Here is a 14,114-nt window from a genome sequence, read left to right as displayed (position 1 = left end):
TTTTCCTACCTACTCTTGGCTATGATTTTTAGTAAATTTTAAGTAGTCTGTCAGGTTCGCCCAATGAGCTCATTGAGATGTGGGTTTGTAATTACAGTATATCTACTAAATTAAGCAAAAAAACCAAAACAAAACAAAAAAACAACATCTTTCAATTATTTTTTCTCCAAAGAGGGAAACTAACTGTGTTTCACTTATTCAGAGCTTCTTGTTGTATAGCTCTCAGAATTTTTACATTTAGTCTTAATGATCCTTACTGTTCTTCTTAGGACTGTTGTTAGATAATTTATTTTAATTATATTTTTATTTTATTTTATTTTATGTTCACTATTGTGAATGAGACTTTTTCCCATAATGATTCCCCATTATTTGTTATTGAGTCAAAATGAAACAATTGATTTTGGGCTATTACTCTTAATTCTGTCACTTTGTTGAGTTCTTTTATCAATTCAAACAGTTTTCCATTAATTCTGATTAAGGCTCTCATCATTCACAACCAATATGATTATCTGGAATCTTCCTTTTCATTAGAAATCTTATTTCTCCTTCATGTTAAATACTACAAGTGATAACAATTGCTTGGATCATTTAAGGGCATAATTTTCTCTTAATGAGCAAAATAGAATGTCCATATTCAAGCTTTCTGCCAGAGAATGTAACTTTGACCTGGTTACTGTTTGACTGTTATCCCAAGAGTCAAGAAAAATGGTGTTTCTGGTGAATATTTGAAGGACATGAATTGATTCTCTGGTAGTTTAAATTTTATCCCTGGATCAAGCTAGATCATCAGAGAGCCACACTATTTGCTCCACATTTTCTTGACCCAACAGAATTCCCTTTGCGAAGTTGTGCTTTGCCTTCTTCCTTTGACTTATACCAGGAATAGTATAAAATCACCTGAAAATCTATTATAATTGTTTTAAAGGATTTTTTAGGTCATTGTCCATGTCATCACTTAGTAACCTAAATATAAAGAAAAACCGATGACAGAAATTTCTTCAATACTACAGTCCCAGAAAAAAACAACAGTTGATGTAATTCATTCATGTTACATTTTAATTGTTCTAATCTCATCCCATTCCACTCTCTCCTTCCTGGGACGTGAATCATTCTTTGTCCAGCATCCCTACACTTTGCATGCTCCCCATGCAGTTGTCACTGAGCAGCTGCTTGGTTATCAGATCGACTATTGAGGTATCACAGCACTTGTGTTCAAGTAACCTTTATTTTGCTTAATAATGGCCCCAAATCACAAGAGTAGGGATGCTAGCAATCAGATATGTCAAAGAGAAGCCTTTAAGTGAAAAGGTATGCATGTATAGAAAAAACATGATATATATAGGGTTCGGTACTACCTATGGTTTTAGGCATCCACCGGAGGTTTTGGAACATATTTGCTGTGGAAAAGATGACAGACCAAGCCATCATTTATGACCCAGACCTGGGCCTTTGATTTCTGAGATATCTGGGAACAGGTATCTGAAACCTAGTTACCAAGGAGACAAAACAGGAACTTTGCCACCAGGGAGTTGATGTCACAATGGCACCAAGGATCACACTAACTTAAACCTGAATAATAAAGCTCTTGGCCTGAGAAACCAGAGTTCTGAGCTCTGTCTCAGACTTTGTGGGCACTGATTAGTAAAACAGAGGTCTGAACTTGAAATCTGGAAGCATGGCCTTGGTGTCAGTTCTGCCACCAATGAATTGGGGCTGGCAAGCCCATGGAATTTCCTGGGGGCTCCATAGCACTCCCCTCACAAGAAAAAGGTTAGATATGGTATGTGACTCTTTCAGATTCTGTATTTGCAAAAATATCTTATCAGAAATCCCAAAGATATGTGAACATAAGAAGTTTCTACTCATCTTTAAATCATGTACTTCTAGAGAATTGTCTAAATGTCCAATGTCTCTGCTAACAGGAAATGAGGAATTTTCAAGGGTGAGTGGGGAAAAAAATCAAGATAAAAAAGTAGGGGACAACTGGACTTCCAATATCCACCAAAGGAAATTCTAATATCACAGTTTTCTATTAAGAAAAATATGGTCACAATATGCTTTAGGGCTTTGACTAGTTTTTGACATGGGTAGAGTTAACATTTATTATTTATAAGTAGGTATCATTTGGACATACACTTTTGTTACACTTCTTTTTTGTTAATAAAAAAAAATCATACGCCATGAACAACTGACTCTCTGTAATGCTTTCAGAATGCACTACTTTAATTCTGCAATGATTGTTTCAAGGTCTTCCTTAAGGGCACCACAAAATTCACTCACCTTTTCTTCTCTTTTATAAAACTGAAAGGTTGGGACATGAATGATCCCACGATCTTGCACTAGCTCCTCACAGTCATCAACATCTACTTGCAGGAACACTACATCCTCGTGCTTCACAGACAGGGAACAGAAAAGGGGTTTGATGGTCCTGCAAGGCATACACCACATGGCTGAGAAGACCACGGCCACCAGCCTCTCCCCTGCCTCCTTGAGCGCCAACTCAAAATCTTCTTTGCTCAGGATCACTTTCACCAAATGGAACTTCAAGAGCTCCACTGTTTCTTCTGCCGAGATGTCACCTTCTGCAGGCTGGATGGCTTTCTCTGAGGACTTGTCTTCCTTGGGCTGGATGGCTTCTTCTGAGGACTTGGGGATGTCACCCTCCTTGAGCTGGATGGCTTTCTTCTCTGAGGGCTTGGGGGTGTCACCCTCCTTGAGCTGGATGGCTTTTTCTGAGGACTTAGGGGTGTCACCCTCCTTGAGCTGGATGGCTTTCTTCTTTGAAGACTTGGAGGTGTCACTCTCCTTGAGCTGGATGGCTTTTTCTGAGGACTTGGGGGTGTGGTCCTCCTCGGGCTGGATGGTTTCTTCTGGAGATCTGGAGGTGTCACCCTGCTTGGGTGTAATGTTCTTTTCTGATAGCTTGGGAGTGTTGCCCGGCTTTTGCTGAATCGTTTCTTTTGGAGATTTGGAGGTGTCACCCGGCTTGAATGAAATGGATTTTGCTGATAGCTTGGGAGTGTTGCCCTGCTTAAGGTGAATGGTTTCTTCTGGAGATTTGGAGGTGTCACTCGGCTTAGGTGAAATGATTTTTTCTGAGGACTTGGGGGTGTTGTCCTTCTTGGGTAGGATGGGTTTTTTTGAGAAACTGGGGTTGTCACTTTGCTTGGAAGGGATGGTTTTTGCTGAGGAACTAGGGGTGTTACCCTCTTTAGGAAGGATGCTTTTTGCTGGTGATATAGGAGTACTGTCGTGCTTAGGGGGGCTAGTTTTAGTTGGAAAATTGAAGATGTCACCCCGCTTAGGCGGTATGGGTTCTTCTGAGGAATTAGCAGAGTTGCTCTCTTTGGGAAGCATGGTTTTCCCGGAGGAATTGAAGATGTTGCCCTCTTTAGGCAGGGTCGTTTTCCCCGGGGAACCGGATGTGTCGCCTTGCTTGGGCTGCATGATTTTCCTTGAGGAATTGGGAGTGTCGCCTTTCTTGGACTGCATGGTTTTTGTTGAGGAACTGGTGTCACCCTGCTCAGGAAGAAATGTGTCCTTGGGTTGTGGAACTTTGGAGTCCTCTGCAGGCATGTGCTGTATGCTGCTGACATCGTGGGCAAAGGCTTTCTGGGTGAGTGCTGGATCCAAGAACTCTGGGGCCAGAGGAGTCACATGGCCGGGCAGAACCTGTAATAGTGGACTCTCTGAACAAAACAGCAGATAAAATAAAATGCAAAAGAAAAAACCAAAAACTTTGATCATATACTCCAAAGAAGACCTGTGTCATCTTTAGAGCTCACAAACATAGTCTTATAATGATGTATTAATTGGAATAATCACATTCAACAAAAGGCCAAGCATCATGTGATTACGTGTATCTTTTATGCAGGTTTTTTTAGACTACAAGTTTCTCAGCTTAGTCTTATACCTCATACTCCCTAAGCACATAGGTCCCTTAAGGCAATACCCTTCCCTCCCTCTTACCAGTAGGATCACCTTCATGTGTTTCTGGTTGTTTGTCAGGTCTCATGTTCAGTTCTTCCTGGGATCCAACTTCATCACTTTCCATTCTTCATAAATGCCTCATAGTGAAAACAAGGCTGTGCCCTCCAACTTTTCCAACCTACTCAACCTAATATCTTATAATGAGTAACAACTTATATTTGTGTAGTTACAGATGGTTTTCCATCTCTGTACTGGAGAGTTTCATGACAGCCTCAGTTATGGTGGTCGCACTATGCATGAGGCTGTGCCTGGTGCCTAATATGCATTCATAAGCAATATTTTCTATAACACAACAAACCACTGAGGTAAGTACCATTGTGATCCCTCGCTTTACAAATGAGAAAACTGAGCCTGAGAGAAGTTGCATAACTCCCTCACGGTCACAAAGCTAGTATGTGGGGCAGGTTCCGAAGCCTCACTCTGAATACTACACTGTGTTGTACTGTTTGCCAGGTGCCCTGTCCAGGATGGGTAACTTGAAGCCAACTTTCCTACAATCTCCCTCTAGGATTCTCCAGCTCCAGTTTCCCCTTTATGACTCACCCACTGTAACCATCTCCTCCTAACCACGTTACCCTCCTCTGCCAAGTCTTGCCTGACTGTCAGAAGCCCTGTTGGAGCTATTTGGATGGGAGTAGATGGTGACACAGAAGGAATTCCCTAATTTTGAGGAAGAAATAAAAACTTCACCCCTTCCATCCTGGTAGGTGGGGAACCAAGAGAACAGATACATGTGTCCTGGCCTCCTCTCTCCAGGTGGAAAGCTTAGCACGGACGCAGGTTAGATGTGCTCGGAGGACAGCTGAAAGCAGAGCAGTATTTGCCTCATTCCCCCGCTGGAAGGCCACAAATGGCTCACATCCACATGGGCTCCACCCGCATCAACACAGTAGTGTGGGCCTTTGGCAGAGGATGTGACCTGGCGGGCACAGGCCAGGGATCCGGAAGTCCTGCACGCTCCGCAGTGGGGCTGTGAGGATTCTGAGAAAGCCAGAGACCCAGCAGAGGCTTCAAAGAGAAACCAAGAAGCCATAGTGTAGGGGGTTTTGCAACCAGAAGCAAGGACTAGAGCCACAAGCTCTATCAGTAGGTAACCACACAATGGCCCACCCCCTAGATGTAATCAGGGGTCCTCTGTGGTCCTCAGACTAGGGACCAGACCAGCAGAGGCAGAGGGTCCGGCAATAACTATTCCACATAAGAAGAACTGGAAAGACCAAATTGCTACCAAAATGAAAAAGTATTCTTTAGGTTGAAATACCACAAATAGATTTAATTTCATGTCTCTGCTCCTCACCATTCCTCTTCAAATTCCTTTGAGATAAGGCTCCTGGGAAGAGAAGAGCCATTGAAGAAAAATTTTAAAGTCACATTATATCTGTACATCGTAGTATTGAGTGAGGAAGTGAGGAACTGTGATCCCGTTACATTTATACTTGGAGATTTGAGTTGTGTTTTAGGTACAGCAGAACTGTTCCAATTATTCCTGCTCTTCATTCTGCAATTCAGATGGATTCTAAGCAACTTGAAATATTGACACCTCTGAATAATCTTCATCAACTTGTCATAAAATGTTTTTTTCTTTCAGCACAAGCTTGCCCCCAAATTGCTCATGAGCCCTTATATCAGTCATGGTTCTGTCAAGAAAACAAATAATCAGCTATTTTAGACATAGGAAGATTAAGTAGAAAATAGCTAGAAAGACTGCCTTTAGGCAAGGTGTCCAGAGCTGATTCCTAGTTGCAAAACAGGCCTCCCAAGGGGACTGCAGCCTCCATGATATCAGGAAGGTAAGGAATCATAAAGTCACTGCTAGAACTGTTGACTTCAGGAATTTTCTGCTATAGCTGCAATCCAGAAGTGAGTCAGTCACCCCACAACTCCCTCTCAGCTCAGAGCTAGAGGTCAATGCTGGAGTTCTGCTTCAGCGTCCCTCACCAGTCCCCATCACAGGGCCCCTGCAGAAAGGGACAAAGCTGCAAGACAATGGTCTCCTTTTCTTGCAGGTTCATCTATTGGTAGAATTTAATTTGCATCCAGAACCTCGGCTGCAAAGGAGTCAAGGAAATGTGGCATTGAGTTTCCCAGCCTCCGAGGTGCGGGAAGCACACTAGAAGCTGGAATAAACACTGTGCGGAAATTCATTTCTACCACATATCATGACTACATGATGGTCTTTTTTTATTCATCATACTGGCATAATTTTTTAATTTACATATTCATAATAGAAAAACTAGAAAACACAGATAAGTGGAAAGAAAATAAAAATTATTCAGAGCACTAATCTTCAGGTGCCATTGTTAATATTGTGAAGTATATAACTTTATTTGCTGAAGTGATCAGGAAACAATTGGTTGTGTAAGTCATTGCACAGGCCTGGATTCAGTTTCTCTTGGGTTTTACTTGGTTCACACACAATATCCCACTTTCCTTTAGATCATCCCTCCAATCCAAAATACATTATTGTGGGCTCACATGAAATAAATGAAGCTATAGATCCATTTAAATATCTATTAGAGGATTATTTTTTACCTAGTTTCTCAGTGTTATAATAACAAACACTGAAAAAACTCCTAAAACATTCGAAGTGCTTTGAATGTCAAGGCAGATTAGTAAATTGCTTACTATTCCTTTTATTTTCCCAGTTTTCAAGAATAGACATTTTCATAGAATTCTATGAAAAACAGTATGAAGATTCCTTAAAAAAAATAAAAATAGAACTACCATATAAGCTAGCATTTCCACTTTGGGGTATTTTTTTTAATAAAAACAATAATTCTAAAATTTATTGTAACATTATCTACAACAGCCAAGATATGGAAAACACCTAGGTGTCCATTGATAGATGAATGGATAAAGAAGAAGTACCCAGCCTGGCCAGAGTGGCTCAGTTGGTTGAGCGTCATCCTGTGCACCAAAGGGTTGCTGGTTCAATTCATGTTCAGGGCACATATCTGGGTTGTGGGTTTGATCCCCAGTTAGGACACAGGCAGAAGGCAGCTGATCAATGTTTCTCTCTCTCTCTCTCTCTCTCTCTCTCTCTCTCTCTCTCTCTCTCTCTCTCTCTTTCAGCATGTCCTTGGTGAGGATTAACAAAAAAGAAGAAGCTGTATCTATATGATGGAATATTACTCAGACATAAAAGAGACTGCAATATTGCCACTTGAGACCTAGAGGGTATTATGTTAAGTGAAATAAGTCAGACACATAAAGACAAATACCCTATGATTTCACTTATATGTGGAACCTAAAAAACAAAACACATAAAACAAAACAGAAACCAACTCATAGATACAGAGAACAAATGGATGGTTACCAGAGGGGAGAGGGTTGGACAGAAAAGGGGAAGGGGATTAAAACTATAAGAAAGTAGACATTGCCCTAGCTGGTTTGGGCTCAGTAGATAGAATGTCAGCCTGCGGACTGAAGGGTCCCCGGTTTGATTTTGGTCAAGGGCACATGCTGGGGTTGCGGGCTCGATCCCCAGTAGGGAGCGTGCAGGAAGCAGCCAATCAATGATTCCCTCTCATCATTGATGTTTCTATCTCTCTCTTCCTATCTGAAATCAATAAAAATATATTTAAAAAAATAAAAGAGAGTAGACATTAATACTGAAAGAACATAATCTTTTTAAATGATAAATGAATGCTTTTCTAACTCCAAATGGCTCATCATGGAGAGGATCTGTCATGATTAATCAGTATTGTATCTAAGGTACGAATCTTGTGCCTTTTTACCTGGCTCTCTGAGTTCGTTATTCCATGCATTCCTCATTAGTTCTGGACACAGTGGTACCTGTGTTTTGCTCAAGGGAGGGTAGATTATTGACTTTACTCAGTTCCTTTGTTCTTATATTTAACCCCAACATTATTGTGATTGAAAAGACTTCTAGTATAATATTTAAAGCTCTCCTGTGTAAATATTTACTGGAAAATTCAGTTTGGAGCTGCTTTGGTAAGATCCAGATCAGTTGTAAGCTTGTTGATGTTTTAATGCTAATATGCTGCTACAAAGCTTGAAAGTGCACATGACCCCTCCTAGTGCAGGGACAGTGCTCTCTGCACCTGGTTCCTGGAATCTCCCACTGCTCACCTTCTAAAGGAAGCCAGACAAGCAAGTTAACTACAGAGCGTACCTGCCTCTGGAACAAACGGCACCCATAGCAGAGTACAGCAGAGCTTCAGGTCTCATTGAACGCCTCGTGGTGCATTAATTGTAGCTTTGATGTTCAGAATCATGACACTGAACTTCCTGGGAAGGGCCCAAGATCACTCTCACCATAAGTGAGTGTGGCTTCAGAGGGCACTTAATGAATGGATGGTAAAGGCATGAATGAATTACAGCAGGTACAATGGGAAACAGTTGAAAGTTTAAATTAAAACACTTTAAAGTATATTTTTTATAAAATTATCTTTTTTAGCATCTGACAGATCTCCATTCCCACCTTGGCCCCTAAATAAATAAGAGAAAGGTTAAAAAAAAACAAAACTATTGCCGTAAAACTTTTCCAAACTATCCATACCAAGTACAAAATCAGAATATTGAAAAACAAATGTTTAAACCAAAAAAGAGTGAAATGTTCCATAACCACCTGGTCCTCTCTTGTCAGCACCACACATTTAGTGAAATGATGTCATAAGGCATAAACCTTTCCTCCCCAATCCAAATACAAGGCTCTTGAGAGCAAGGGACATTGCGTTGGCATCTCAGTCTTTAGCTTGGCGTGCAACACACAGACACTCAAGAGAAACTTTCACTGTAAGACTGAAGTGCCATGTGAGTGTCTCTTTTTTTGAAAAATATGTTTTTATTGATTTTAGAAAGAAGAAGGGAGAGGGAAAGAGAGAAATATCTATGAGAGAGAAACATGGACTGGCTGCCTCCTGCATTTCCACTCCCCACCCCCGACTGGAGATAAACCCATAACCTGGGCAGGTACCCTCACAACCTGGGCAGGTACCCTGACTGTGAATCAAACTGGCGACTTCTTCGTGTATGGGATGACAATCTCTTGAGGCACACCGGATGGGCAGTGAGTTTCTCTTTCTTTTTTCTGGACCTCCCACAGTAATACCTAGTTAACTTCCTGGTCCTCTGCTACAATACCGAGAGTAGAGAATAGAAATGACAATTTATTCTAGATTCACTGTGTTTAGTGCAAAAAAAAAAGTACTATCTTTAATAAACATTATTTGACTTTAACTTATAGACTAACCTGCGATCTCAAACTCTACAGTGATTAGAAGAAGGGCTGTTATTCCCCCTGGAGAACCAGGGAAAATTCCTGTTTCCCAGACCCCAGAAGCTGGGTGCACTGCCAGGCAGAGAAGAGCAAATGGAGATGCCCTTCGTAGTGGGGAGAGAGCGGCCACTGGTGAAGGTGTCAGGAGCCGCGGCCACAGCCTCTGACAGGCAGAGACAGAGGTTGGGCTCAGAGGACAGGGACATTCTACCACAGGCTACAGCATTGGGATTGTATTTAATTTGCAGTAAGTTGTCACAGAAAGTAGTAAGAAAATGGTATGCTGTGATTTGTATGTTAGCAGATTCACTAATAGCGTATCCAATGATAGATCTGAGGGCCAAACACAGAATTCAAAGAGACCTGTTATGTAACAATGACAACAGTTAAGAGAAAACATAGTAAACTAGGACAGTGGGAAAGAGGCTAAGGAAGTTCAAGAAATTCCAGAAATAGAATTACATCATCTGGTAGATGTTTGAGGGGAGCTGAAACGGACTCTCGAATGTGAGGCCCGAGCCGCTGAGAGGATGCAATGCACAAAGTGCACGGGTGACAAGGTGGAGCAGGGTCTGTGCGCCTGGCGGGGCACTGGTACCTGAAGCAGAAAGCCCACTGAACACATCCAGCAGGCGGCTGGGAGCAAGGTCTGATATCTGAAAAGAAGCCAGGCCAGACCGAAATTTGGAAGCCAGAGGCAATAGATGAAATAATAAAATTAGATGAGATCAATAAGGAAGGGGGCGTACATTGAGCAGACTCAGGAGCATAAATTTGCAGGGAGTAACTGCATTTAAGCAGATAAGAAGTCTAAAGGCACAGCGAAGAAGGTGAGGAAAGGGGTGTCAGGAGGAGAAGTCAACAGCCTCAAATGTCCACAGGGAAGTGGGGAGAGAGAGGTGAGCACCGATAATTTTTGAAAGAGCACAATGAAGGATAGTGGCCAAATTCCAGGGAGAAGGGAATAGAAGATCAAAGAAGTAGAGGATCAAGATTATCTTTTCAAAATGTCATTAGTGTGAAGGAAAAAGAGGGCAGCTTGATGGGGAAAAGGAGATGGATGGCAGTTGATCAAAATTTGTGCATATATGTAAGTTGATGAGAAGCGGAAAACAGTGCCAGGGGAATTTTAAGATGGAAGGAGTCAGAGAAAGGTTGGCACGTGCTTTAGAAGTGAGTTGGGGTCCTCTCCAAAGGACCAGGAAAGGAGAGGATAGGTACACATCTAGGGAGAATTCGAGGTGAAGGAGAGCAGAGGAAGCTGGCCATTCTCGGGTCAAGCAGGCCCAACTGGGGACACCGCGTTTGGCACCGGGTACTCAGAAGCAAATTCAGGGCCTTAGGCCCTACAAAGTCAGCATTGCCAGACTCTGATGCAGAAGTCATTTCAAAAAGCCAGTTAAGAACTTCAGTCAGGCCTGAACGGTAGTGTCAGCACTGAGGGCAGTGCTGTGGGAAAGATAAATCAAGCCGCCTGAGCAGTAGGGTCCAGGAGAGTCACTCTAGCAGTTTGGGATCAGATAAATAGTTCAGTGAAACCAGCAAATCTAGTTAATGGAGTGATTCAGCTCTTTCAGCCTGAGCTGGTTAACCCTTAGCTCCAGCCAACACTTCCTTCTGAGATGCAAGAATGATAGCATGGGCATTGGCATAAGTGGAATTGCCCTTCCCACTAACTATAAAATTGAGAAAGTCAGTTAACTTCTCCACGCTCCTTCTAGACAAATGAGAATAATTGTACATCCTTCTCAGATTGTTTTGTGGATAAAATGAGATGCCATTGGAAAGTATGTAGCTCACAGGAAGTATTCAATGAACAAGAATTTCCCTTTCTTCATTCCTTTATATTTACAGTACTTATAATGAGAGTAAAGAAAGGAGAAAATGGAAGCACTGAGAACAGGGCTGGCATATTGCAAATGTTCAATAAATGCTAATTATCATCATGATGATTATGCAGCCATTAAAAAAAATAAAGTGCATCTGTAGATGCTGATACATATGGAAAGAGCTCCAAATTATATTGATTGAAAAAAGCCAGAAAAGGGGTTGTTGCCAGAGGTGGTTGGCATGGGATGGGGGGATAGAATGAGCGAAGGCGATCAAAAGGGACATACTTTCAGTTATAAAATATGTATAGAGCTAGTTAAGTCCTGGGAATCTAGCGTACAGCAGGATGACTATAGTTAATAATGCTATATTATATATTTGAAAGTTGTTAAGGAAATTTTAAAAGTTCTCACCACAAGACAACAAAGTGTAACTAAGTGAGATAACGGATGTTAACTAAACTTATTGTGATGATCCTTTTGCAATAGTATAAATAGCTAATCATTATCTCATACACCTGAAACTTAAATGTCAAGTATACCTCAATACATTAAAATTTTTTAATTAAAAAGGAGAAAATAATTGTAGCTAACTTTTTTTAAAAAATTTATTGATTTTAGAGACAGAGGAAGAGAGGAAAAACATCGATTTGTTCCACCCATTCATGCATGCATTGGTTGATTCCTGTATGTGCCCTGACTGGGGGTGGAACCCGCAACCTTGGTGTATGGGGAGGACACGCTAACCAACTGAGCTACCAGGACAGGGCGTAGCTAACTTTTTAATTTTATCTTTCTTACTAGTCCATGGTCTTGGGCAATTTACTTAACCCCCTATGCCTCTGCTTTCTCATCTGTAGAAAGGAGATAATAATATCTACCTCATACAGAAGGGTTGTGAAAACAAAAAAAAAAAAGGTAATATGATGTAAAAACACCTAGGACAGTGCCTGGCACAAAGCAAGTCGCTATATTCATGTAGCTATTATTGTTTTTGAGCATTTGCTCCATCCAGAAGGATAAGAAGTGTTCTCTGCAGAGTGAAACCCCTGCAGCCCACTCAGGAGGCGCAGTTAATGTTGACCAGTCATGTAAACAGCGCCCCCTGTGGTTGCCTGGAGCTTCCCAATGGGAAGGCCTCTTCACACGCCTCTTCTCATTCAATCCTCATGACACACCTGCAAGACAGATAGATGCTATGGGCCCACAATACCTACGTGACAACTTAGGGGCAGATGTTTTCAGAACTAAGAATTTTGTTTGGATTTTATTAAAGTTATACAGTGCATCTATTACAGAACATCCAGCGGAGCCACCCCTGATGGGATAAATAATGGCGATAAAGAACATCACATCAGTTCAGATATGGTTTTACTGCCAAATGACTTCGTATGAAACTGAGGAAAAAAATCTCTGCTTTTTGGATCCCAGAATTGTGGAGAAGTGTATATATGAATTATTTTCTGCATTTACATTGGAGGAAACTGAGGCTTAGAGAGATTAATCTGCCAAACATCCCACTGCCAGCAAATTACAGAGCTTAGAGTCAAACTCAGGTTGTGTCTGATGCTTTATTTCTTTATCTTAATCTCTATACTCCATTGCTTCTCAAGGAAAGAAGCAGAAATAAGAAAGTGGCAACAGAAGGACAAGCAAAATGAACTCCACCCAAGTCCAGGGCACAGGTTGAAGCTATGGCACAATCACAGCCACGAGGTTCTCTGTGCTGGTGCCTTACATAATGATGTCACTTAATCTTGACTCACGCTTGTGATGTGGGCACCATCCCTGTTTTACAGGAGGAAGCTGAGGCTCAGAGAAATGGAGAAACGTGTTCAGGATCTTATGATGAGTCAGGGGTGAGCTGAGTCCCAAGGCCCCATTCCTACCCCGGTAGTCACTGTGCCTCCCCAGGCAAGCTGCTCTTTCTGCCCTTGAAGGAACATCTCCTTCTCCTTCCTGTCATTCTTGTTCTTCTTGTCTTTCCCCTTATCTTTATTTCCTTGTAAGCTTGGGAATTACACATATCTGATGGAGCAGGGAGCGCTAGTCTAGCATGGACTCATGGTGGCCCTCCACAAATACTGGGTGGGTGGATGGGTGGATGGATGGATGGATGGACAGATGGATGATTTTATGAAGAGAGCTATGATAAAGTACTTACCCAATAACTCCAGAGTTTTCTGCCCCACCTCCCTGGTGCTACCGCCCATCTTGCTACATGGGTAGGAGGCTAAACCAAAAGGACCCTATGTCCCAGTTTGCCTGGGACTATCCGATTTATTCCTGTTGTCCCAGCTTGATGTTAACAGCATCCCCTTCACTCCCAGATGTGCCCCAATTTAGGTAAAACTAGGTATGACTAAATTCAGCTTTCTGTATTAGACAGAATAGGGGATCAAGTAGAAATTAAATTATTACAGAAAATAGAAAGAGGTATATTTTTGTACCCTTGAATTTTTGTACCCTTGAATTTTGTAACACTTATTTCTAATACTGTAATTTTTAATGATCACAGTATTCTATTTTAGGAATATGTTATAATTTAGTTAATTTCATAGCATAGGGCATTTGAATTATTCCACGTTTTTGTCACTATAGATGATACAGGACAAACACCTTAGTCTGTACATATCACTAATTACTTACACGTCTGCAAGCCAGCTACTATGTCATGAGGTAACTTTCTAAAAAGCTCGTACCAATTTATACTCTGACCAGCATGTTTGAGAGTAGCCATTTTCAGTATAACTGTTAATGCTTGGTATTATCTGTTTGCTTTTAATAGACACTGGAAAAGAGGGGGAAGATAGCTTCATATCTGTACCATAAGCCCATTGACTCCATGTTGCTGCAGCATCTCAAAACTTTAGAGAATACGTTACTGGAGACGGATGCTCATGGGTTTAGGATGAGGTATCCCACCTCCCTCAATCATCAGGCCTGCTCTCAGGACCATCCTTATCTGAATAGGAAGTGTTCTCCAAGTGTAACAACTTGTAGTAAATGCAAAATAATGGCTTATTTCCTTATAAAATCCAACACTGGGTCTC

General features: G+C 41.5%; 1 protein-coding gene across 2 annotated transcripts; it reads right to left on the bottom strand.

The window, feature by feature from the left end:
• Positions 1–355: 355 nt before the first annotated feature.
• TXNDC2 (thioredoxin domain containing 2) lies at positions 356–5,926 on the bottom strand. 2 transcript variants are annotated; one of them, XM_059706641.1, is made up of 2 exons: positions 2,802–5,926; positions 356–2,615 (listed from the first exon to the last, which is right to left on the bottom strand). In XM_059706641.1, exons 1-2 carry the CDS (start codon positions 3,745–3,747, stop codon positions 2,218–2,220), a joined length of 1,344 nt encoding a protein of 447 aa, XP_059562624.1. In that variant the 5' UTR covers positions 3,748–5,926; the 3' UTR covers positions 356–2,217. The 2 variants fall into 2 exon arrangements, with proteins under 2 accessions (XP_059562624.1, XP_059562622.1); XM_059706639.1 differs by having other exon boundaries at positions 356–5,926.
• Positions 5,927–14,114: the final 8,188 nt, after the last annotated feature.

This window comes from Myotis daubentonii, chromosome 8 (genome assembly GCF_963259705.1).
Source record: "Myotis daubentonii chromosome 8, mMyoDau2.1, whole genome shotgun sequence".
In the NCBI taxonomy this organism is placed as follows: domain Eukaryota; kingdom Metazoa; phylum Chordata; class Mammalia; order Chiroptera; family Vespertilionidae; genus Myotis; species Myotis daubentonii.
The sequence above is the reverse complement of the archived record's forward strand: the minus strand, read 5'-3'. Positions and strand labels throughout refer to the sequence as shown.